The sequence below is a fragment of the Pyrgilauda ruficollis genome, unplaced genomic scaffold, assembly GCF_017590135.1.
Source record: "Pyrgilauda ruficollis isolate IOZ18807 unplaced genomic scaffold, ASM1759013v1 scaffold17, whole genome shotgun sequence".
Taxonomy (NCBI): Eukaryota; Metazoa; Chordata; class Aves; order Passeriformes; family Passeridae; genus Pyrgilauda; species Pyrgilauda ruficollis.
The window spans coordinates 10,190,101-10,215,313 of NW_024515875.1; the positions used below are offsets into that span (position 1 = coordinate 10,190,101).

The 25,213-nt window shown below is 43.6% G+C and overlaps 1 protein-coding gene across 1 annotated transcript in view; it reads right to left on the minus strand.

Annotated features, from left to right (window-relative positions):
* Positions 1 to 3,676: 3,676 nt before the first annotated feature.
* The window catches only part of TBX15 (T-box transcription factor 15), a 90,770-nt gene continuing 69,233 nt past the window's right edge, over positions 3,677 to 25,213 (minus strand). Inside the window, exons 7-8 of the mRNA XM_041463889.1 lie at positions 19,900 to 19,997; positions 3,677 to 6,033 (exon numbers count right to left, since the gene is read on the minus strand). Of these exons, the coding sequence (XP_041319823.1) occupies positions 5,249 to 6,033; positions 19,900 to 19,997 (883 nt within the window). The 3' untranslated portion in view covers positions 3,677 to 5,248. The remainder of the gene's footprint in view (positions 6,034 to 19,899; positions 19,998 to 25,213) is intronic.

The following is a 25,213-nucleotide window of genomic DNA, read 5'->3' on the forward strand; positions in this document are numbered from 1 at the left end:
TGGGCATGCTCAGGCATTCCTCTGCCCAGCCCTTGGCTGCATTTTTATGTTGTTGTTTCATTTAGAATGATGTCCAACAAGCAGTATCCAGCAAAACTGATCTGCTAGTGCTGATCTCACATGGGATGGGTGCTCTAGGTCAATGCAGCTATTCCAGTTGAGGGGAAAATAATCTGAAGACTTTTTAATGGCAGAGGCTATCTTTCAGCCCTCACCCACCTCAGTAAAGCTTCAATCAGTATTCAGTAAATGGAGCACTCTAGCAGATCATCTTCTGCAATTTTTGCTGTAGTGCACTGTAAGGCCCCAAAAATATAAAACATTTGCCAAAGCATTAACTTGGCCCGTTCAACTCAGCAAACTCTAAGGCCGTTCGATTTTAAGTTACTCAAAATTCCCGTGAGAGAGAATTAGAAGAAGAAAGAAAGATAGAAAAGGACAAATATAGCCACTACTCCTGTTTCCTGCAGTGTTCAGCTGATAGAAATTACAAGAGGATGTAGGGTCAAGACATGTCCCTGCTGCATGTCTGGGTTAAATACCCTTTGGCTTTCCCGGGCCCTTCCCCCATGTGGGACTCGTGGTCATTTTTGGAGCTGGATTAGGGGCTCCAGAGATGAATGCATTGCCTCTGGTGTGCCAGGGATTGGCAGCCACTACCAGGCTGGAATACAGGCTCCAGGAATGGGGTGGGCAGGGCAGGGCATCCCCTTGCCAGGGCAAGGCCAGACCTGCCCTTACCCCTCGCACACGCACACAGAATGTTTCAAACCAGCAATGCTTCCAGCCTCCCACATACTTCAGAGAGTGTCACAGCCTGTACAACTTAATTTACATTTATGTTTGTGCCCTGAACATTTTGCTTTAGCACATAGTGCTTACATTTCCTCCAGGAATACTATGCTGCACTGGTTTGCAGTGTCCTGGCATTGCTGAGCTGCACTGACTGTGGTAATATTTATGTCCTGTGCCTGTCAGTGTGCTAAGAAATAAAGCTAAATAAATTCTGTAGAGCTTGCAAACCCACCCTGATTATTTTTGTGCCGTTCTTTTCATTTCTGTAACAAGTTGTCAGGTTTGCACTTGGAACAGCCTGTGTTGTAAGATGAGGGATCTCCTATCATTGAGATTTCCATTACTCCTGCTATGATTTGGATTTGGCTTTTGAAAAGGGATCCTTCTTCAGAGAGGTACATGATATTTGACCTTTTAAATTTGCAGCAGTGAACTGGGAGATACAGAGCCTTCTTTTCTCCTGGACTGGAAACCAGAAGGCTGCATGGGCTAAGGCCAAATGGGCCAGCCCAGGAGAGGTGGAGTTGAGACCCCCTGGCTTCTGCAGCTGTGGGCAGATCCTCTGGTGTTTAATAACATCCATATGCCAGAGGAAACTTGTGGTTGGGGGCTTGCATGCAGGACACCTGCTCCTTGTGTGGCTTCTTTGAGTGAGATGTTACATGGTGGCCTTCCCTGCACTGGGAAAATTAATAAGGTCCCTGCCCTCCTGCACTGTCTCTTCTAAAGAAACATGTGAGAACTTCCATCCCAAAGCTGCTTAAAGCTGGCCAAAGCATTCAAATGTTCGTGGTAAAGTAGGGAAGGAAGGAAGGGGACAGGAACCACAGCACTGCTGCCTCTGCCACCCACACACACATGCTTTGCAAATGAGCCATCAAAGGGCTCCTGGCTGAGAGCAGGGCCATGCCAGGAGGGCTCTCAAGCCCTGTGGTTGGGGCAGTCTCCCAAGGAAAGGGAGTCTGCCGGGGGGGCTGCTGTGTGTTCTGCAACCCAGGCTGCCCACCAGGCCAGCTGGATGGACCCTGCTCGATCTCACATGGATCCCAGTGCTCCTGTCCCATTCTTCCCCGCTGTCACCTCTCTCTGGGAAGGTCCAGTACGAAGTGGCAAACGGCCTCGTGCCCGTACATGGGTGGCAGGGGGAGAAGAGCCACTGCTGTACAGGAGATTCCTGTCACACCCGGTCCACTTCAAATTCAATGCTCACGTCGTCTTTCTGGGGTGGTGGCAAGGCCTTAAGCAGGTTGTCTGCTCAGGGGAGTGTTGCCCTTGTGCACCTAAACAAGTACTAAAATAATTTTAACAAATTTGTCTCATTCTTTCTCATACTGCCCTCCAAACACTGCTCCGGTTTCTCTTTGCACAGTGACTGCCAAGGAAAAAGTGTAATATTTTTTGCCCATTTCAGTATTAGCTTGTTTTTAATCCTCATAAACTCAGTGCAACTTTCACACCAAGTACTATTTGTGTACTTAAAACTTTACATCTAGGAACAGGGAAACCTCTCATTTTTTTTTTTCCTATTTTTTTCAGTTTTGATGCTGACTATTCTGACCCTGCAGCAACACTAAGGAATAACTACTATCTAGCTATCTAAGCTGTCTCATTTTATATATGTCACAATAAGAGTTACATAAATATGTCCATAAATAAGGTCCATGAATGCTCACCCTGGGGTCAATGTGCTTCATACCAAAAGGAATTTCAATTTGTACTAATGCAGTAAGATTTTCTGAAGAATATGGTTGGATCAGGGAAAAAAGTACTCAATAACATGAAGGATCACACTGCTGAAGAGTCTGGGTGACTATTCCAAAGCTCTTACCCATGGATTCCTACTAAAATGCACAGAAGCTTAGATACCAGCTCTTCACACTAATATTGAAGTTGTGCCCTGCATATGTGTTTTGCCTTTTTGATGTTATTGTTTCCAGTGATAATTTTTTATTCTTTTTTTTTTGTTTAATCCAGATTAGACATATGTATTTTGATACAGACAATGATTTTGATTTTGTTGAGTCTCTTATTCTAGCTGAAATACAGACTGACTCACCAAGAATTAAACTGATTAAATAAGAAAGAGCAATCTAATGCAAAGAGCCAGAAGAAGGAAATACTGGTTCACACAACATACTATTAACCTGTAGAAATTGCTGCTATAAAATGGAATTAAACCCAAAAGGAAACATCAAAGTGCAGGTTGAACAGCATTTCTGAAAGATTCTGAAAGGATTTTAGAAAGGCTGTAAAACTCCCTGGTCAAGATTAAACCAATAATTCATTATTAGGGGTAAACAAGAGACAACAAGGTGAAGGACAGATTGTCCCCATCCATAATCCCCTCTACCCATTTCAGCAGCATCCAAGGCTAGACACAGTAAAAACCAGAATACAGTCAGAGAGACTAGGCACAGAACTGGGAATGGCATTGGTATATTTATCTTTCCTTGTAAAAACAAAAATAAAGAAATGCTTGCAGAATTGATCTTTAAAGGTCTTTCTACCTTTCTGGTGCTTTTTCAATTCAGGGGAAAAGAAGTTTATTGACACAAGGAAAGCTGTAAACTCTGCAGCCATAACTTAAAGCCTGGTTTGGAGGGGCTTCAGCCTCCCAGACCTTTTGGTGTTAATGTCTCAATCTCGTATTAGAAATATAGTGCAATTTAAAAACTGACACCTACCCCCAAATTACATTTAAAATTTTTCTTTAAATTATAAATAAACTAGATTGCTATTTTTAAGTGTCATTGACTGTACTGATTGTGAAAAATTGTTCTGAAGATCTTCTTCAATAATCAAAATAACAACTCAAGCTGTTTCTAAGATACACTTCCTGTGAAGAAGGCAACTTACAAATTCCAAAGACTCCATTTTTAAAATTTCTTGAGAAGACAGATTTTTTATTTTTATTGCAATATTGCCTGGACTTCACAATCTGGCACCATATCTTCCATATCTACCCCCTCTGTTGTGCAAATACATGTGACAGTATTTTAAAAATGTCTGTCTCTAGAAAACCACTGAGGAAGCCTCACAGACAGAGAAGAACACAGAGGGAACAATTGCAAAGATTTATTTAGCGCTTTCTGTGCTTGGCACTTAGAAACAGAGTTCCGTGCATAGGGCAAATCTTTATACAGCTTTTTCTTCATACATATTTTACATACCATTTTTATTGCCCTCTTTTATATTCATAATATTGAATACCCCACTAGGCATATAAATACATTTATCTACAACACCTCACAACAACTCTCAATAATATCTGTATTCTGTTACTTGGTATTTGCATTTTCACACCACTTAAATGCATAGCTTGCACCAAGCTACAATTGTTTTCTTATTTTTAAAGGATTTGAAGAGAAAAACAAGAAAAAAAAGAACAAGGGGAAAAAAAAAACCAGAAAAGAAAGATGTTAAAAGGCAATGATCTATTTGGTTAAACAGAGACCATGTGGCAGGTGGAAGGTTGGCAAATACTCAACCTCACTGTTTCTGAAATGCTAATGGTTTTCTACGGCAACTCTCACATGCAAGGTCAGCTGCACTCCTGTAGAGCTCTCTTTTCTCATCACTCTTCCCCATGAGCTCAGTCTGGACAGGTTCTTCCCACTGGGATGAGCGCTGTGGGAGACACATTCCCCACAAAGGCCGTCATCCATTCTGTTTCGCTGCATTACTTCCAGTCAGGTCAGCAGGAGCTGAGCCCCTCCCCCCATTCACCTTTCCAAAGTTCCATCCCCGCTTTGTCTGAGGCTCATTTGTGAGCTAAAACTTTTCTCTCCTCTCTCTCCCATCTCCACCTGCAGGCTGGGTGCTGGTGAGCTCGACCTCCATAAGGAAACAGCCGGTTGGGCAGAGCCACGGTGAAAATGAGAAATCTCTTCAGAAGAAACTCCAGCCCAGCAGCGCCATTCCTGTGCTACAGTGGAAGAAAGACCCACAGGCCTTGCTGGTTTCAGAAATGGGCTGAGCCACTGGCAGTGAGGAACTGTCTGGGAAGGGGGAGGTCTTCAGAGCCATGGGCAGTGCAGCTTCACAGGATGAAGCCCTGGGAGACTGCCCTTCTTCAGCACTTGGAGGAGACAGCACAGGGAACGGATCCCTCCACACTGAAAGCTCACACTGCCTAAAGTTAATGCATAAAACAGTAAATTCAGCTGCTTCTCTCCCACTCCTCGTTAAAGTCACGCCCTCTTCTCTGCAATGTCCGGAAAAAGCAGATGCTCCGTGCCAGTCTGAGGGCCCCGGGCTACAACAAGCTGCGATGGCTGTCAGTCGAGGCTCTCCAGAAGGTTCTGGGGCACACACCTAGATGGCTTATGTTCTTGTTTATCGTTACAATACTAGTTCCACTATAAGTTTGAAGGCAAAAGAGTACTGGGATGGGTTCACCCCTGGGAACGACGAAGGCCTGGCTGCCTTCAATGCCAAGGAGAGGCAAGGCTTGTTAGACCATGTGCACAGACATCTGTGAGGAGGAGCCCTGAACCGCCCCGTACTGCCTGTTGTCACAGGCCGCGGCCGTCTGCTGGTTGCTGGAGGGAGGGCTGATCATGTGCATCCCGTGATCCATCCCTGTGGAAAGGTATTGCCTCTCTCCAAAGGCCCCACTGGAGGGGGAAGAGCAGAGTAAAGTGCTTTGGGAGGTGGTGAGTTTCTCTGGGCTTGCCGCCAGCCTGGGGGAAGCAGGGAAATTGTATCCATAGAGGTTGTAGGGATTGTGCAGGGAGAAGGCATTGTAGGAGCTCTGCTGCATGTGGCCACCACCAAACATGTGTGAAGAGGAGGAGGTGGAGGCAGGGCTGCCTGCTTGCATGACATACTGAAACTGGGAGCTGGGGAAAGATCCCAGCTGGCCACTGTACGCCTCCATCTTGCTGTTGCTGGGCAGGGAGGAAGGAGCCGGCATTCCTGAGATCAAGGAGGGAGTCCTCTGAGGCATGAAGGTTTCGGAGGGCTGCGAGGCAGAAGCGGTGCTGCTCTGCAGCCGGTTGTAGCCCCCGTCGCTCAGGCCTGGGTAGCTCTGCAGTGCTGCCATGTTGCTCCTGGCGCAAGGAGGATAATCAGACAGGTTGAGGTTGCAAAGCTGACTCTCCCGGCAGCCAACATTGAAAGTGTTGGGGGCCAGATGGAAGGCTGGAGGAGAGCAGGATGGAGAGAGAAGGTGAGAAGAAGCGGATGGTGATGGGGTCCCCGTGCTGGAGGTGGTCGGGGATGTTCCTGTGCTGCCTCCTGCAAAACAAAACACATGGGAGGATGTTCAGCACCCAGAACCACATCTGCAAAATGAGACGGCCTCATTGGAAAACAGCTTAGTTCAATAAAGAAGCAGGGGTGGTAAAATGGCCACTAGAAAACTCAGCCTTTCTTGGCAAGGGCCCTCACTTTATTAAAAGCATCCCTTGGTCTTTCCTTCTGCTTTTTTGTTACAACTTTGTTTTTCAACATGCGTTTTATTCCCTTTTAAAATGGGAGAGGGAAGCAAGCCTGCCACAGAGTAACCCAACACATTGGGAAAAGCTGCGAGGAAAGATGGCTCCATCAGTCAACAGATCTGCCATTTCCAGGCATGTTTATGTAGTTACCTTTAGGGAAAAAAATAAAATTAAAACAAAACAAAACAAAACAAAAAGTAATTTGTAATTTCTCCTCTCTCCTGGTCTGCAGGAAGACCACCAGACAGTGAACTGCATGGTCCCACTGCAAATGCGCTCTATCATCTGCTCGGGGGCTTGTGGTGGGAAGTGGCTGAAAGCGTGTTGGACTTCTGCACTATTCAGCATTTTTGTCAGCTGGCTCACGGTGCAGCAGCACTGATTCAAGCCAGAAGTAACACTAAAATGAAGGGACACAGTTTCAAGCCTTATCCTGCTCCACAGAGTGCAGAAAGGGGATGTGTCAGGATTTTCAATCATGTGCGTAAAATTTAAAAGGGATTCCATATGTTGTACCACTGATGTTAACAAAATATTGATATATATGCATGTCAGTAGTATCAGCACATTATACAATATTTATGCTATGAATGATGGAATTGACCATTCTGCACAGCAGGGATGCTCACATGTTCTGACCTGGGAAAATAATACTGTCTAATACTACCAAGAATGGTAGCAAACTGAAAGTAAGTGCTATGAGAAAGATGACGGCACAATTTTGAGCTTAAGAAGTGATTGTTTGTAGGCAAAATACTGAATTGGAGGAAGCTTCCTTGAACAACCAGGAAAATCCGTTCTGTGCTTAAAAGAATTCAGTTTTCTGATGTGAAAACTTTTATTTTCATTTGATTATTCTCTTTGTATGAGATTCCCTTTCTGCATTAGGGCAACCAACACTGGAGACTCTTGTAAAAGGACCAAAGATATGTTGGCGACAAAAATTTGACCAGGGAATAAACAGACCCAGAGGACCTGGGAAGGAGCATTTCCAACAAGGTAGAAGATTACAGATGAGAGGCAAAGGGTATTGAAAAGACGGTGTTGGAATGGGCACATGAAATTTCACCAAGGCAGAGACTGCACACTGAGGATCAAAAATAAAGGACAACTTTTTCATGTATCACCTTATGGAAAAAAAATCCAGCAGCATTTTGAGACCAGTCTAGGACTTCTGCTAAAAAAAAAAAAAAAAAAAAAAAAAAAAAAAAAAAAAGAATAATTTAATAATTTAATGCAGTGTTGCTTGATGAAAAAAGAATAGGTGATGCTAGTGGTTAAGAAATGCACTAGAAAGATGTGTTCTGTGCCAGTATATGATGGTAAGAATGAAAGTGAGAATATATCTGACTCTTTGACACATCTAGGGTGAAACAGAATGGGGACTAAAAAATATAATCTTGAGACAATAATAATATTTGTGATTTTTTAAATATTTTTTTTTTACCCATATTCAGAAAAAAGGAAGAAAAACAGCACTGGGTAAGCACAGCCTGGAGTGATTGCTGTTGACCCAGGCAACACTAACAAAAGGCAATTTTCTGTGTTGCCAAGTCAAAGCAGTCATTCCCATTACCAGCCATGGGGAGGAATGCTTACCAGTTATTGCTGAGCCACTGACTCCTTTTGTCATTCATTCCAAAGCACAAAAGAGAAGCATTGCATCAAGTCTCCATTAAAGTAAATGAGAGAAACTGAATTTTCAAATGCCACCATGGACTCTGCTTTCACTTCTCGGCAATACAGAAATGCTCAAACTTGCTCACATATTTTAGCTCCAGAGTTTAAAGGATTGTTGTGTAAGTTTCTAATTTAGCATTTATTTTAAAGGCTACACTTTCCTAGTTCATTTAATGTCTCTGTCAGACAACCTTGGGCTATTTTGGCTGTGGGAAGTAAAGATGGCACCTCCTTCAGCCTTTGTCCCTGTGTCTCTTTTACAGGTTGTCCATACTGCAGTAGGGTCAGCAGAAGGGAGGGTTGGCCTCTGCACAGTTAGTTCCACTGCAGCCTGTTTTAGTTGAAATTTCTGATAAAGGTGAGATTGAGTACAACTACAGACATCATTTTTTTGTTAGCCCTACTGTAAAGAGCACAACCTCCAACAGGGAGAACCAGCAGACAGCTGTATTAATTTGCCATCTTCCAGTTATCCAAGCCCAAAACATGGAGGTCAAACAATCACAAAACAAATACAGCACAAAGTGAGATGTATTTAACCCACAGTAATCCTGCTTTTGACTCTTTACACCATTTATTTCATTAACAAACTGCAGAAAGTGACTCCCTTGCTGACAGTGTCTAGAGAATAAGTAAAAATGCATATGTATACATGGATGAGTATTTAATGATCTGTTTGGAATAAAATATATAGAATAAATTATTAGATACTACTTAATTTCAGTCTTCCTTTGCCCCAGAGCTAAACTTTACAACTCAGTAGGAGAAAAGTGCACATCAGTTACCACTGTAAACAGCCAACTGAGTTCCCTTACTAAAATGAACAACCAGAGTTACAAAGCACAAGTTCAGACTGTGAATTCCTACCTATTCCTGAATTTTCCAAATTTGTTTGCTTACAAGAATTTTCTAACAAGCAAGTTCTTAACTTTGACAAGCTTGTTTTGAAACTTTAAAGCTTTATGTTTTCTTTGGTTTTTTTCTATTAATTCTAGTATTAATATTTGAAGCTTTGAGTTTTTAACATGGTCACAGATATGGAAATATCACTCTCACTTTCTCTAGAGGATGTATTACAGTGTGAACATCTGCCTGTGACTTACATGACTGTCCAAGATACTCAGAAGACAATCTAGAAAGAGTAAAGGAGTGAATCCTTCATCCTGCTTCTTGGAATAATGATCCTTAAGATGTGAGAGGAGGGTACAGAGAGATCTGCTCATCTAATTTGCATTTAAACTGGGGATCATTAGACTTAATTCATCTGTTGAGAAGCTACAATCCAGTGGCACCCATAACTGAGGCTTTGGCTACACAGTTTGTCATTCATTCCAAAGCACAAAAGAGAAGCATTTACAAGAATAACAAGTTTTGCTTGTTAGCAGTTTCAAGGGTTGCTTAATGGTTCCAAAACTGAGAATTGCACATTTCAGGTCACCTCCAAAGAAGGATTAAGTGATTCTGCTTTGAATAATCCCTATTTGCAGGCCAAAAGGAAAACCCTGAAGTGGCAACACAACAGTTAGGAAACAGAGTAAAAAAGATTTTTCCTTTTCTCTGTAGCGTCAAAATGATAAGGAGGTAAGAAATCCATCAACGTGAGCAAGTACCAAACCTGACAATTCTCTTTCAAGAATGCTTTTCCACCACCAAAAACCACAAGCACAGGGCACACCGCACTTCTGCTGCAACAGAGCATAATGCAGAAGCAGGAAGTTCCTGATCATTTGCAGAGTAATCTTTGCACCTCTAAGTGGAACAGGAAATAATACAAAGCAAGGCCTGTCTCAGCTCATTCTCCTCAGACCAGCTCCACTCTCCTCTGAAGAACATTTCTTAGCCATCTTTGCTGGCGGCCCTAAGTATGAGCCATACACAACCTGGACTTTTGTGAAGTTATAACTTGTTCTGTAGTCATTACAAAGTCAGCCAAATACCCCTAGAGATGGCAGCAAGCCCAGTAAATATATCCACACCATACCACAGTCTTGGAAAAACAGATGTGTGTGTCGTTTCAATGGAAGGCATGGATAGAAACCAATCTAGTTAAACTGATACACAAAACTATGTTAGGTCTGGTTTAAGTCAACTGAAACCACATTTAAGCAAGAATAAAATTAATCCCTCGATAGCTGTCCTCTGTTCCTTTTCTCTACCCACCATTTCCCCTGGAAATAGTTGCCAACACCAAAAGCATTTACCAGCAATATCACAGCATCTCTCACCTCCACACTTACCATGATTCCAGAGTGATTAATTACTATTTTGAGGAGCCCCCAGAAGATCATTTTTTTGGCTCTGCAGGCATTGGTTCCACATATGTGCAGTTATTGAGTCACATTTATACATTTGTATAAAATAGAAGGTTCAGAATTTCAAAGGCCCCTCCTTTTTATCTGAACCCTGCCCCAGATGGCAGGGGAAAGTGTCTGTCCCCACAGTGTCCTGCTATTCTGTCCAGGGTTTAGCCAAGCAATACTGTCATCCTGAAAGGAGCTTGTTCTCTGGGCATACAAGTGATAACAAAGTTGACCTTTTCAAAAGAAAAGAAACATTTTCAATGAGGGGAACTGGAGTACGATCAAGTGCAAGAGAAGTAAAAATTTGCAAACTGGGACCAAGAAGTATGGAAAAAGAATGAAATCATGGTGGAAGACAGGGAGACGGAATGGGTGGGATGTAAAGGCAAACCTTCCTCTTCTTGTCACTCTTGTGGCACCAAATAGAAATGCTGTCTGTGTGCCAGTGTCAGATACATGCCCACAAGGATTAGGGAAGAAATTACAGTTTTTCCTTTGGGTACCAACAAGAAGTGCCATTAAAATATCATCTCAAATGGCTTATGACTGGTATTTCCTTCCTGTCACATGTGTCCATCTATGCCACAGTAATGGTGCTGTCTTCCCGTATGTTCCCAATAAATCCTTGCTTTTGCTTTTACCTAGATGGAGCTTGTGTTAAGGACAATTTCAGGGCAAACTGCAGTCCAAACATACATAGTCCATAACGTATGATGTGCCTTAAAATGAAGGGTTGGAATATTCTGGAAACATTCAGTGTGCCAGGGCATCTGAAATGCTACAGGGACCTCTTCCACAGAAGGCAGGTCACGTAGAGAACTTCTAACACTGCAGTGTAGATGGAAAATGCATCTGCCAGCAGCCAGCATTTGCCAAAGGAGCTTTCTGGCAACAGCAAGATAGCGGGGAGAGCATCAGTGCCAAGGGAGTCTGAAGCAATTGTGCATGGAAAAATTTCTGGGATCTCTCTTACGAATGACACCATACTATTCACTTGACCCTCAATTTATCCCAACCTCCTTTATCTGAAAGGTGCACATAAATCAAACTTTGGCCTCCACTCACTGCAGCATATTTTCCTTGCTAATCTTTCCAGGCATTGGATGCTACCATCACCTGCAGTGCCTCCATATAAGCCTCTTGGTCCCTGAAGTCCTTGCTCAGTGCAGAGCTGCTGTCAGCACAACATACCTGAGCATGAATGCCATACCCTGTGCAATGGCAGAGTCTCACCAGAGTGACAAGAGCTTTAGAGAAGTTTGGGCAACTTGGTCACAGCCTGCAGTTCTCAGCATGGCTGGTCTCACACAGGGGTGACCTCTATTCACAGTCACATTGCAAATAGATGTAGCTGCATGTCCTGGCTGCATGTGCCTTACTTTCTGACAAGGATGGGAACAGCAAGGTGGTTTGCATTAAGATTTTACATTTTGATGGGTCAGGCAGCACAAAGTTATTATGTGAGTGCAAGAATTTAGCCCACTCCCACCTAACAAGCTAGTTTAGCTTGTGGCCAGACATGATCCACGGGGTCAGCCTGGCCAGCCCATGGCCACAGGACAGTGTCCAGCCCACAGCCTCAGCCAGGCCATCTCCTTCCACCGCCACATGTGAACAGGACCTGATGCTTGAGTTGATAGGTGCTCAATCTCACCTGGAGGAGCCACAGCCCCTCTTCTGACACCTGCCCAAGATGTTGGCATCTTCATCATATGATAGACATGTGTCCAAGCACCTGGGGCTCAGAAAAAAGGGACTGTGGGCACTAGTCATTCACCTGGCTCACAACTCTTCTCCTGGCACTTAACTTGGGCAAATAAACCCTCCTGAGAGGTAGTTTATATTCACTTGGGCACAGATCCATGATAATGCAACTCTCCAGCTTTCCAAATGGAGCTGGCCAGGAGCTGGCATGTGTCTGGCCAGCAAGGAGCACAGAGGAGCCTGCCCATGCAGATGTACTCCAAGTCGTTTCTGAAATGTCTGGTTTTTGTGAGGACTCTGCAGTCTTGGATACATGTGTACAAGGTCTTTCTAAAGTACAGGAAAGGGCAACTCTTACCAGTGTTTTGCAGTGTCCCGTCCTCCAACACAACAATAAATAAATGTAATGGCATGCATTACAGGAAAATAAATTTGAACAAAAAGGTAAAACCTGCTATCATCCTGTGCACTTCCACACGCATGCACAGTAAGTATGGCATATGAGATTTACTCTCTGCCTTCCAAGTTACTTCACCTTTGGTCGCACAATAAAAATTAAATTTGTTAATAGCCCAAGGATGGGAATCCGAGGGAGTAATGAGGTCAGGAGGGAGGGTTTGTGCAGATTGCCAGGTGGTCTGACAGACAGATTATGAGGCCAGAGTGTGCCATCCTAACTATCTGATCTCATGTCCATTTGGAGCCAGGCGTAGCACAAACCTGGATCCATTTCTGCTTCAAGCAGCACATGCCTCAGTCCTGCTTGATGCCTTCAGACATCTAAATGCCACAATATCAGCTGTCACTCCTGCTCTCACCTATCATGGCAACTTTTTCCTTGCAAGTACAACTGGCAGCCCAAGGTCTCTGCTCCCAATCCTAGCTTTCCAAAATTCAAACCTAAAACTACCCCTCTGAGTTCCCTCTTCACCTCCTTGGAAAACTAAATGGCTTTGATGCCTGTTCCTTGTCTTCTCACCAAGAGAGGGCAAGGCCACCTGCTCTGTGACATGCTGGACTCTCTCTCTCTTCACTCCTTCCCTATTTTTAGGAATGAAAACTTCCCACCTTCATGGGAATGAGAGCCATTTCTGTCTTCACAAAATGTAACTGCCTTTTTTCTCTCTAGAGCCCTTGGCCAATTATCAAATTATGAATCCGCTGGTAAAATCTTTAAAAGGCCCAAATGAGACTCAAATCCTATTTCTTGCCAAGTTGCTGGGTTGTAGAGGAAACATAAAGAGTGCTTTGTAGTTCCTCGGGATACAGCTCACAGAGACATAAAAAAAGAAGATAATTACAGCAATAGATTTAAGGGGGAAAGTATGTACTGTATGGCACAAAAGTGAGGAATGAAAGGAAATTTTGGTTAAAGTTAGCAAATTATAGAGAAGGACTTTTTAAATAAGTTTGCCTCAAATTACAAGAATCATTGGAATTAATGGCAGATCTAGAACAACTCAGAATAATACTTTACTTCACTTTACATCTTACAAATTTCTTCAAGGCAAACAGCAGTCAGAAAGTTAGAGACAGAAATTGCCTTGGTCATCCTTCAAGAAAAAATATTTTCAAGATCTAATGGTAAAAACCGACCTTTTTTCTAATGTGGACAAAGAATGTGATTCAGGAGATGTGATTTTCATTCTCATCCATATCCAGAGCACCAAGACAGCTGAGGAAAAACATCGACGTACTGTGGCGAGTTCAAGGAACATGTAATTTTCTATTCATAAGAAAATTATGTGCTACTCTTAGGAAACTGTTCAAATCTTCAAAGCATCATTGCCCACCTCTAGTCATTCATGTGAAATCTGATCACCACTCACCAGATAACAGAAACTTAGGCTTCAGTCACTGGCACTCAGGGTAAACACCTCTCTGGAGGAACAGAGCACTTCAGGCTCCTTTCAGGTCATCAGGAAGTGGCACAGACTCTGACTTCCAGCTTCTTGTGTCACATCTGGGAGGGCATTTTAATTTTCCAATGAAGTACCAAAAATGTCCCTTCTCTAAAGGAAAACTGTCTGCAGCTCAACCTGGAAGAAGCTGGAACTGTGTTTTCCCCAGTGCTTTGTTTAAATGAGGCAATCTATGAGCAATTTGAAGTACGGAGCAGAAACCAGCATTAGATCCCAATAACTCTGGCAACAACTGCTGTTTCCAATCTCCTCTTCAAGGTCAAAAGAATCAAGCAGATAATTGAGTCCACACCCAGCTATCTGACCTCTGCCAATAGCCTAGACTGTTTACAATTGATTTTGAAATGGAAGCAGAATCCAGATTATCCTGGTGGCATTGCTGACAGAACTGATGGCTGCCTTTGGGAGGCAAGGGGCCAATCAGATGCATTTGCAGGTGGTTCAAACTCCCTTTGCACAAGCAATTCCACTCTTTCGGGAGACATTATTTTTGGGATCTAGGATCTCCGATAAGGCCAAAAGGATTACAATAGTTATGTACTTCTTTCTGCCTCTAGGCACTTGTGATGCCTTCAGATGAAGTTCTGGAGGGTTCAGTCTTCCTTCAACTTGATGCCAGTACACATTTGTGTATTCAGGATTTTGTTTTCATATGGGTGCAGTCAGGGCAGCTCTCTGAGCACCACCCCCGTGAGGGAAGAGTATTATACTGAGTTACAGGCAGTACAGACAAACTTTGGCAAGAGAGAGGTGATGCCTGCCCAGAAAGGGTAATGTTTACAGACAGAGAAGCTGGAAAAGCAGCAACACCTCAGCTCAGGGTATCTGTCTCACATCTGCTGATAGCCCATGCAGACTTAGGGTCTGTCTGGAAACATCGTTACTACGAGAAAACATTGTTCCTTTCCAGCAGTAAATGAGACGTTTGAATCTCTTCCACACCAAGGAGAGGGAGCCTTTTGTGCATATCCTCGTTGACGCAAGACTGCGGGGTTTAAGACATTCCCCTGTCAGAAGGGGACAGTGGGACCTGTACTCAATCAGTTTGTACATGCATGCTGCTCTAGAGATAGCACCAGCTGTCTCACCAGCAAGGAACACAGCCCTCTTTCCCTACAGTACCCTTGTAGATATTTTCCAATGCTGATCTCAAGAACTATTAATGCTAATTTTGCAGACCCTCTAAGAAGTGTGCTTTCTACTCTCTACCTCCAGTCCAAGATCAATGCAGATGCTCAAGCTGATGGAGAAGGGTTGAATCTACTGAATCTACCCTTTGGTGGATCCTTGGCAAAAGCATTTATTCAAGAAGAGAGCCCATTTGTAAGGAAAGGTGCTTTGAGAGCTGACCAGTCACGTTTAAGATGTTTGACTCTTGCAGATTTGTTATTTATGCATAAACCAGTAATTTAATTATGAAGTGAATTTTTATGTACTGCAAGCCTCGTGATAGATGACATTGTGTGACTCTCACATTGGTCCTGAAGTCCTGCTTGGGAGGTACTTCTTCCTACCAACTGCCAGGGTACCTTTGATTTCATTTCCTGAGAAGTCATCAGCTTTTGTAGGAAGGATTAGATACTGATCACTCTTCTAATATTGCCTTTTTAGTCTCATATGTGCTCGCAAAACTTATAGTCACTGATAGTGATCTGCTCATCACAATGTCCTGTGGGAAACTGGATATCACAAATGAGCCAGCAATAGCTCTTTTACTCTTAGTGACATAATGCAGAGTTACTGGAACTCTGATTTTCTTTTTCCCTCTCCCTCTTTTTTTTTTATTTTTTATGTTCCCTTTTAAAATCAAGAAACTGAGCCACAAATTTTTAATAATGAGAATCTGGATGAGGTTCAATCTAAATTTTGAAAATATATTCCAATTAAAAGCTTTAATAGATTCTTGGCTTTCCACATGTCTCACTGCCATATGCATTCAATAACCCCAAGCCCCCTTTCTCACCAGCAGCAAGTAGACTGTAGTGTGGGTGATACCATTCCCCAGAACGTCAGCTGCTCCTGGATTGCCATTTTTGGAGCATTTCGTGCAAAGGTTTTTCTCAGGGGGGATTTCTTTCTTTCAAAACTGGCTGCAGATCCGCTGTGATTGTGTCCAGCATGGTGCTCACTCTTGCAAAGCTGCGGATGCTTTTGGATTGTGCACTCCAAGAGAGAGGTTTTGTTCACAAGCCAGGGGATTTCACTAAGAGAAGCAGCATGTTCTTTCCCTTGGTAGGACAACATGGTGACCACTCAGGTCACAGACCTGCAGGGACTTGCTGATGTGCTGTCCTTCAATGCAACACGTGCAACTAAAGCTCATGGACCACGAGATTCATCTGCACCAGGCATCTGCAGCTGGGTGCGACATCAAACCCGCCAGTCTGCGTGGCAGCTGAAAGCCATCATTGTGCAGATTAGAAAGTCATTCAATCCCTGTATGAAACAGCTGCATCCAGCACACCAAGTATCGATTTTGGTGTGTCCCTTGCTCCACATAAAGCTTGGGCCAAACAAATGGGCAAAGCACTAGGATGTAGGTCATATGGCAGTAGGGATAATGTGGAAAAAATGGTAATATCTTTAGATAATTGTATCACATGGATGTGTCTGGAATACTCTGTGCAGACTTGTGTTTAAAGAAATTATTAAGAATCTGGAAAAGTTCCCACTAAAAGATAAATTAAACTATTGGTGCTATTCACTTTGAGAGGCACAGAAAGGGGAGATAAAAACCTGTAAAACAATTAAATGTATGAAGAAGATGGATGAGGGGAAATTTGTCCTTAGCTCTTAACACACCACAAAAAGGGATAAACAGAGCAGAAAACTTAGTCTCTTGAATGAAGCATGTTTGCATGCTTGCAGGTTACCAAGCAATCTCTATTGCCCTTGCTACCTTTGTCCCCATCACTACTGACCATTTTGCAGTATTTTTGGGATTTGTACCTCTTAGGAACTGCACTAATTTTTTTAGATCTGGAAAAGTTAGTGCTGGAACCAGACTCTGCAGGGTAGTACCAGGATTGTCCTTTCTGGAGGGCATATTTGTAGTTATCCTCAGCTTTGAGATCAGCCAGCTCCTCATTTCAGAATACACACTAGCTTTTTGGAACTGGCACGTGTGGCAGTAAATTAAATGCTCTCCAATATTGTCACATTTACACAGTTATTTTTATTAGTCAAATCTCTAACCTGGCCAAGTAATTCAGTTTGATTTGTTAGGCAAAACTATCTTGGAAAATTCAGGTAGCACAGAAAATTTTGGCTTGAAAGCAAGGAAGACACCATGTTTATGCTGCTGCTGCCCCAGGCTTTTTCCCCAGAAAGTATAATTTTTCCTATTACAGTAGGATGGCTCCATCTCTAGAAAATCAAAACTGAATTCCACAGTTCCTACAAGGAAAGTGCTACAGCACATCCTTAAACTTCATGTAACTAGAACCCACTGTATTTCTTCCTATCACCACAGACAGTATCTTATTTTAGTACTTTTATCTATTCTCTCTCTCCTCATAGGCTGGATAACCATGGCTTGCTCCTCATCAGTCCTAGGCATGTGGCCACTCTTGCTGTCCTCATCTTGTCTCTCTGCAGTGAGAACTCACTCCTCTTTAGCTGCAGTGCACATCTACTCCCAAAAGTTTCCCGTAGCCCCCATGCAATTTCCCAACAAACATTTCAGGGTATAAAAGGAAAGCTTGCATTTCCTCAAATGTTTATTCAGAAATGTCACATATCCACCCAGCTTTGATGAAACCAGCAGGATCTGGAATTAAAATACCAGTTTATAAAAAAAACAAACTTTAAAGTTTCTAATTCATAAATATATATAAGGGTATGAGATGACACCATGCAGCTCAGAGCACTGAAGCTGCAGATGGTGAGAGGAAGAAACTCTGGGGCAAGTCACATCCATGTAAAGTCTCAGAGGATCTGAGGCTGAATGGCTTATGCTGATGGCAGCTCTTAAACAGCAGTGATTTACTCACCTGTCACCCAGCTCATGTGCTTGAAAGCAAGGAGATGAAGAGGTGTAGGCATGATATATCCTGGTTGTCTTACATTTGGAGGGAGGAATCACATGTGGCTTAAAGCCACCTCAGCATTTTTTGCTCTTTCTGTCAGCAATTCCAAGGACTTCATACCAGCATGTTTGTCCTTGCCTTAGGGGGCTGTCCCAGTAGCCAGAAATTAAAATAGAGCATGTTTGTACCTTAGCTTTGCACCTATTTTTGAGACCAGGGGTCAGCTTGTTACAGCAGTTACCAGTGAGATGAGCACTATGAGAGTTGGAATACTTCTGATTTATTCTTTCACATGGCTAAATGCAGAGCACAAAAACCCTTTTGTAATGAGTTGTTAGGTTGTGAGATCAACCTGTGAACACAGCTTCAGCTAAGGGCTGCCCTAGGCTTTATTGTCTCTGGTGCAGTGGTGGTGGGCTGCACAGGGCCTGCTGGTTACAGGGTACTGGCTTGCTTCCTGGCTTTTCAGCTGCCAAACTATATTATAACAAGCTAAAAATACATTAAATATTTTCCTTTCCTAATATTACCTTACCACGTAAGCAATCGTTGGACCTGCCACTGGGATGTTATCTGATAACTGAGGGCAGGGAGGCAGGCGAGCCCGAATAGAGGGTGAGACATCGGAGAGAGGCTGCTTCAGTGACTGTGACCAGGAGGAGAGGTTGTTATGTTTCTATTTAGGTGGGTGATGAAAACATTTCTAAATCCTGGATTTAACCCATCTCTGACCACGTGCCCCACCACAAGTGCTCCTCAACACAAGCCCCTGAGCTTGTGCAAAATGCCTCCTGCCCCATGGTGAGCTATTCAAGAAGAGTTGGGTGGTCAGGTGAAGACCATGCATGGGCAGTCTAACAGAGCTGACTGGAGTGTGCTCTGTCCTACTTCTGTGCTGTCCCATCGGAAAGATTATTTAGCAGGTGATCTGGGCCCTGGAGTGTTGCATGTGGAACTGGCATGGGGGACAGTCAACAAGCAAGAAGAGATTCTTCAGCTGAACACTCTTCTGATTCTGCCTCAGTGATGGGCAACCCCAACAGCCACCGCTGCTTCCTGCATCTCAAGGAGAACACACCATCCCTAGGTGGATGCAAGATCTGGAGGGAGGTTTTGAGGGTGATGTCAAGCTTGAATGTGAGAGGCTGGAGAATCTGCTACACAGGGCAGGCATTTGGTGTTGATTGCTTACCTTTGCTGGTGTCACATTTGAACACCTTTTGAATTGTTTATTTTCTTGCATGTACATTGGAATTTAAAAAAAGTATCAGGCTGCTGCCTTGATAACTCTTTCTCAGTGATCACTGTTTTTAACTAGATATAGCTGCACTAAAGTGAATGGGAAAGACCTACCTCTGCAAAAAGCAAAATAGCAACATGGCCTGAAACTAGAGATGAAAGCCCTACTTAAACTAATGAGATATGTAAAGGGCAGAAGCTATGAAAAGACTCAGCATGAACACTTGGCTTATCCAATAATTCCTCCCAGATTCTTACTAGCAGAAAGTGTCTCCAGCAAGGCCACTGTGTTTTGAAATCAAGGCAGCATGACCCCAAAGGGAGACATATTCTTGGTCTCCTAAAACTTCCAGAAGGCAAATCCCCCCAGCCCCCTTCCCCTTGTGTTTGCATACAAATGGCAAATGTAAATTGTAAATGGAGAACAACGTGTCTGACATGATTTCCTCAGTCTTTCTGTGCTTTCTTCACATTTAACTCATACTGTGTACTTGGGCTGGTTTGCCCAACCCTACAATCATTCCTGCTCCTCCTTCTAGCTCTTAGGACTCTAGCTCAGGGAGACCAGGGAACACAAGAGATTCCATCACACCTCATAAGGCACAGCCTGTCCACTGTTTCTCTGCTCTGTGTCCTCTCACTTCAGCCAAGAGCTCAACAATGTGTGAGACATCCCCATTCCAGTCGCTGGACACACAGCAAAGTGCATTGCTGCTTTTATGCCCTCTTCTCCTGCTCGTTCTACAGGAGAAAGAGCAATCTCTTTCCTGCCATCTCTTTGCTCACTCACCTTGCTGCTTCTGCATGGTAGTGAAATCTTCAAAGGTGAGAGTGCGCACGGGGGGCCTCCAAAAGGCGTAGGTCTCCATGATGGCCTCCAGCCCCGTCCTGTGCAAAGGAAAGAAAAGGAGTGAATAAGAACATCAACCAGCTGGGGACAAAGGCACTGAGGAAAGAAGGCTCTGACCTTGCTTGGCCAGCTGCCAGCAGCCACTGAAAGGTCACCTTGGCATTTGTGAATTCCTCAAGTGCGTCTTCCTGCACAGGTGCTGACCACAAGAGTAAAATGAAATTTCCCCAGCCCAGGATTTCAAAAGTTCCTAACAGTCTCTAAATGCCTTTTTCCTTCCTAGCAAGAATCTCAAGCCTTCTGTCTGCTTTCCAGGGGACACATGACTGTCAGCTCCTTAAGGCATACTCAATTTATCATTGAGTGGCCCTGCACAATTTTGGATGTAAGCTGTCATTCAAATAAAGAAGGCCTGGGATTCAGACTATGTTATCAGAGGTATTTTGTGAATTGCCTTTCCCTGCCACTTCACTGTTCTGGACACTGTTCCAAAGTGCTATGAGAAGCCATCAAAAAGGGAATTTTCTTGGTTTTGAGCTTCGAGTAGAGATGCGTAAGATGCTCTTTCTCAAAGTTCAGTGATATATCTGCTTTGGGTCCCTGACTCACCACAAAGACTTATCAAAGAGAAAAAGCCAAAAACTGAGAGTTTTTCTTCTTGAAAGGAGGTCTCAGATTTGTTCCTCTTGTCACCACAAATTCCTAGCTCTGCTGGCAGTCTCTTAGTGCCACAGGCTCAGTGAGAACATAGGTGTGTTATCAAACCCACCGGAGTTTCTTCCCAGGAAAAGTTCTCCTCAGTGGAAGCTGCACACTAGTCTGTTCCCCATTCCTCACCTTCCCCAGCCTGTTTTCCCACAGTAGGTTACAGCCCTTGCACTGACTGAATACCAGGAGAGATTATTCATCAAATGAGAGAACGTATCCCCTTTCAATGCAAAAGGCACAACATCCCCAGAGCCGCTCATCAGATGTTGAGCTGACACTGGAGCTGCCTTTTCCTTCTGAAAATTTCTTTCTGCACATGCCTCCACTCACTCAGTTAACTTTCCAGAGTCTCCCCGGAAGCTTGGATGCTTTAAATACATTGGAGTTGGCAAACCAAACTCTGTATTTTAAGAGGAGGTTTAGAAGAGAGGTTGTTGCATGGTGTTTATTAGCTGCTAAGCTGTTAGAAGTAGAAACAGAAGACATCTCTGCATAGCAGTCTCACACTAGTGCTGAGCACATTACAACAAAACTATTTGGTTAATACAGTGGCCTCTGCCAGCTCATGGAGCTCAGAGGCAACAAGGCAGGACAGAATTTGAACTCATCAGCTAAGCTGGGCTCTGTGTGCAAAAGCTGCCCTTTGACTACCGGTACCACCCCCAGGATTTCCTCTGCTCCCTATGTGTGAAAGTCACACATGTTCAGACTCTATCTGCTTCTCAACACAGGCACAGCCAGGAAGAGAATGGTACCTTTTTTTGCAGCCCCAGCCCAAACACTGAGGGAAAACTTTCTGGTGCTGTATATCCAGGGGGCATAAAATGCCCTGAGCAAGTTGCAATACACTCAGACCTGTTGTTGAAAGGACCTGCCTTGATGATTAGAACCACGTAATGTATCAGAAATGCAGACTGAAAGTTCCAGCTGTGCTACTCCAGCTGCTCTGTGTCTGCCACAGGATCGTGGGGGAAGCAGGGAAGCCAGCTTACTGAGAGCAGTGGACACACTGGCTGGCTCAGTCATTAGATCCCCAGTTACCCAACCCCACTCTGCACCAGCACTGGGCTTCTAGCTCTGATCTCACAACTCCCTTCCAGTGGAGGTGGCTCATGGAGGCACTAAAAACAGATTAAAGCTATTACCCCTGCCTCTCCCTGCAGCCTGCACCATTATCAGCTCAGCATTTGACTCACGATTCAAAGTTTCTAGCTCGCCATCTATCACTTTACCCTGTATCAACACAATTCTCAAAGGCACCACAGAATTTCTACTTCTAAAAGAAAAGGGAAAAACAGAATATCCAGGCCATAATAAAAAGAAGGAATAAAACAGTAAATTTGGAATAATATATTGCTTTCAAGTGTTGGACTTGACTGTGTCTGTGAGCTGATAGGAAGTAAATGGCAGCAGTGAGAGTGTCAGAGCAGCTTGTAAAGCTGCTCTATTCCTGCCCTGTATGTCAGAGGAAGGAAAGATGCCAACACCAACAGGGACCTACCTCCTCCTGCTCCAGGAGAGCAGTCCTACAACAGCCCCCTTGCTGTGAGCACAGCTCCTGTCACCCTTCCCTTTCCATGCTGTGGCAGCAGCTGGCAGCAACAGTGTGGCCTTGCCCTTCAAAGCTGGGGGCAGCGTGGTGTCACAGGTACCTGAAGGATGGATGTCAAACTCCAGCTGGCTCTTCCTGCCCCAAATGGGAGTCCTTTGCTCCCCACAAGTTTGCATATGTTGGACATGTGTATAAAACTTCCTCTCTGAGCATGTGGGTGACAGAGCCCAAACTTATGTCCACTTCTCCTACGCACAAATGTAAGCCTCTATATAACTAGACCAAACTTTTTTTTCCCCCATTAGTTTGTGGGTTTCTTTTTTTTTTTTTTTTTTTTTTTTTTTAATGTATCATTTCTGGGTTTTGGGGCTCTTTTTCTTCATAAAAAAAAAAAAAAAAGTTACGTGTGTTTTTGAAACAGCTTCTAAGCAGAACACATCCTTACTGAATTTTCACATCTTTCCAGGTGTCAGACAAGACCCATGAGACAGCAGCTTCATGTGCTAACCTGCTAGGCACCTACCACACTATGAATGGAGTCTTGCAGAAGAAAAAACATTCATTCATGCTAAAAACAGCTCTTGGTGAGAAGGCACACCACCTCTGTGTACTGATTTTAAAGCCCTAGCCCCAGCCTTTCTTCTGTCTGTGATGTATTCCTATTTTTGAAAGAAAATGTTGGGGTGGGAATCAAGAAATTTAATCCCTGTCAACTCTAATAACTGTCTCTCCCATAGCAGTTTATGATATTGGTGTGCTCCCCTAGTCAGCAGAAATACTGGACTGCCATTCTGTGTGTGTGTTCCACCCCTTAACAAGGAAAAGGATCCCCATCTGGCCAATGAGGAGACATTTTGGGACAATAATAAATGTTGACAAAAAAATAATTGTGTTCAGCGTTTCTGAAATGTCAGGAAATTTGGAGGGCCTTTGCTGAGGGTTGCTGATACCAAGTGTGCTGAACATTATCCATGTGGCATCTACTTTCTCTTCCAAGGAACTGCACTGAAAAATTAACTTCAAAATATCTATCAGGCCATAAACCCTTCCCTCTCACACCATCTTTATGAAGGAAGTAAAAAAAAAAAAAAGTATCAGAAGAGGTCTCACTGCCAGTATTTTTTTAATAAGGTCAGTCCTTTAAAAGGTATCCAAAATTTGCTCTCTCTTTTTCATTCATTCTTTTATTTTTAGTGCTATAAAGTTTTAATAATAGGCAATAAATGAAACAGTTCCATTGTCTGAAAAATGAAACGAGCTATCTGTGCACCTCCATAATCCATCCCATATGGCTGATCTTGCTGTTCCCACTGCACATAGGATTCAGGCCATCATTTCATTGTTTGCTGGGGAAGCCAAGCTGTTGGCTCCAAGTGTCCTCCTGGCTCTCTTATCCTAGACAAAGCTCAAAGAGTATTTCCAAACAAACAATTTTATTCACCTCAGCTGCCCACATCTGAAATCAAAGTGCTGGTTTTTCCTTCAGCCTAGGGGTTTTTTCTTCCATCACCCTGTTGAGTTTCCTGACTGTTTTCCCTTCTGGCTTCCTCCTGGATAAGGAGCTGCTGCAAGCATCCCACTGTCAGATGAACTTTACCCAGTCTCTAAAAATAACCTCTGTGGCATTAAACCTGCACCCTCACTACCCAAACATTTGGCTAGCTGAGCTCCATATGTCAAAAACTGGTTTCTCAATCTCTTGAAGTTCAGGAAAGCAACCAAGTAATAACCTGCCTTATTCATACATTATGTGGGTATCCTTTCACCACCAGGAAACTTCTCTTCCAACATCAGGAAATTCTCTTGTTGCATTTCTACAGATACTTTATGTGGTTTTGCAAAAAGTGAAGAACGCCCAAAAATCAGGTAGAGAGAATCTCTAATAAGACTGACCTTCAAACACAGGCTACCTCTGCCATCCAACAAGGCTCATGATTAGATTCCTGAACCCCATTATTTAATGTGGTTTGAGTGCTCAAAGACTGCTTGACATTAGCAAGTGACTGAGCTGTTTCCATCCTTCCCTCTGAAACACCTCAGTGCTCCTTCTCCCAGCTGAAATCTGAGGCAGTAAGGACTGGAGAGAGACACTCATGAAGATAACTGACAGAGATCCAAGAAAGGATCTGGGAAAAGATTGCTCCCCCATATGGATACAGTCAGTCACATCATGATAGGGTACCCCCAGAGCAGCATCTTGCTCTGATGAAGGGAGATCACAGTAATGAGGAAATAAAGGGGCAGGCTGCAAGTTGATGGAAGTGAAAGATCCAAAATGAAAGCTAGTTTTAAAAACAACAGTCACCTCCACAATTTCTGCAGCAGGAGACAACAGTGAAACAATAACAATAAACAAATGGAGGAAAAATATCCATCTCCATTTAATGGAAGAGTCTCAACATAAAGCAGAAAGGAAATGTCCTAGGAAAGGAGTGGCTTACGCGTTCCTTTTCTTCCACCATGCACTGCTTTTTCCCTGGCAGTTCTCTCCTCCATCATTTGCTGGCAAATTCTAACCATGGCTCTGACACAGTATCCAATGTTTCTGGAATAGGATGTCCTGGAGGTGCCTCAGAATTCTGTGTCTCTTGCTGCTGCCACGCCTTTATTTTTGCTTTTAAGTCCTTATACATAAAACCTACTACTCCCTTGTACTGCTCACTTGCCTGATTCACAAATGGCCCTTCTTCAAATTACCCTATTTCTTTTGCAAAGGAGAAATTTTCATTTTCAGCAGGACCTTCTCCAGCCACAGTCTGCGGCACTGTGGTTGACTGAAGCTGTGGGAAGGACGTGGGAAGTTGCAGAGTATCACAATTGTTTTTTGACCAGTGATCCTAATGAGATTACAGATTCACAAGGGAGAGGAAAGCCATCCAGCTCAGTTAAGGAAAGTCCCATATGGAAAGTCCTTTCCACACACAGCTTGGCCTTCAATGCTTTCCTCCCTCCTATGGGAATATCTGCGTATGTGTCCCCTGGGAAGGAGGCAGC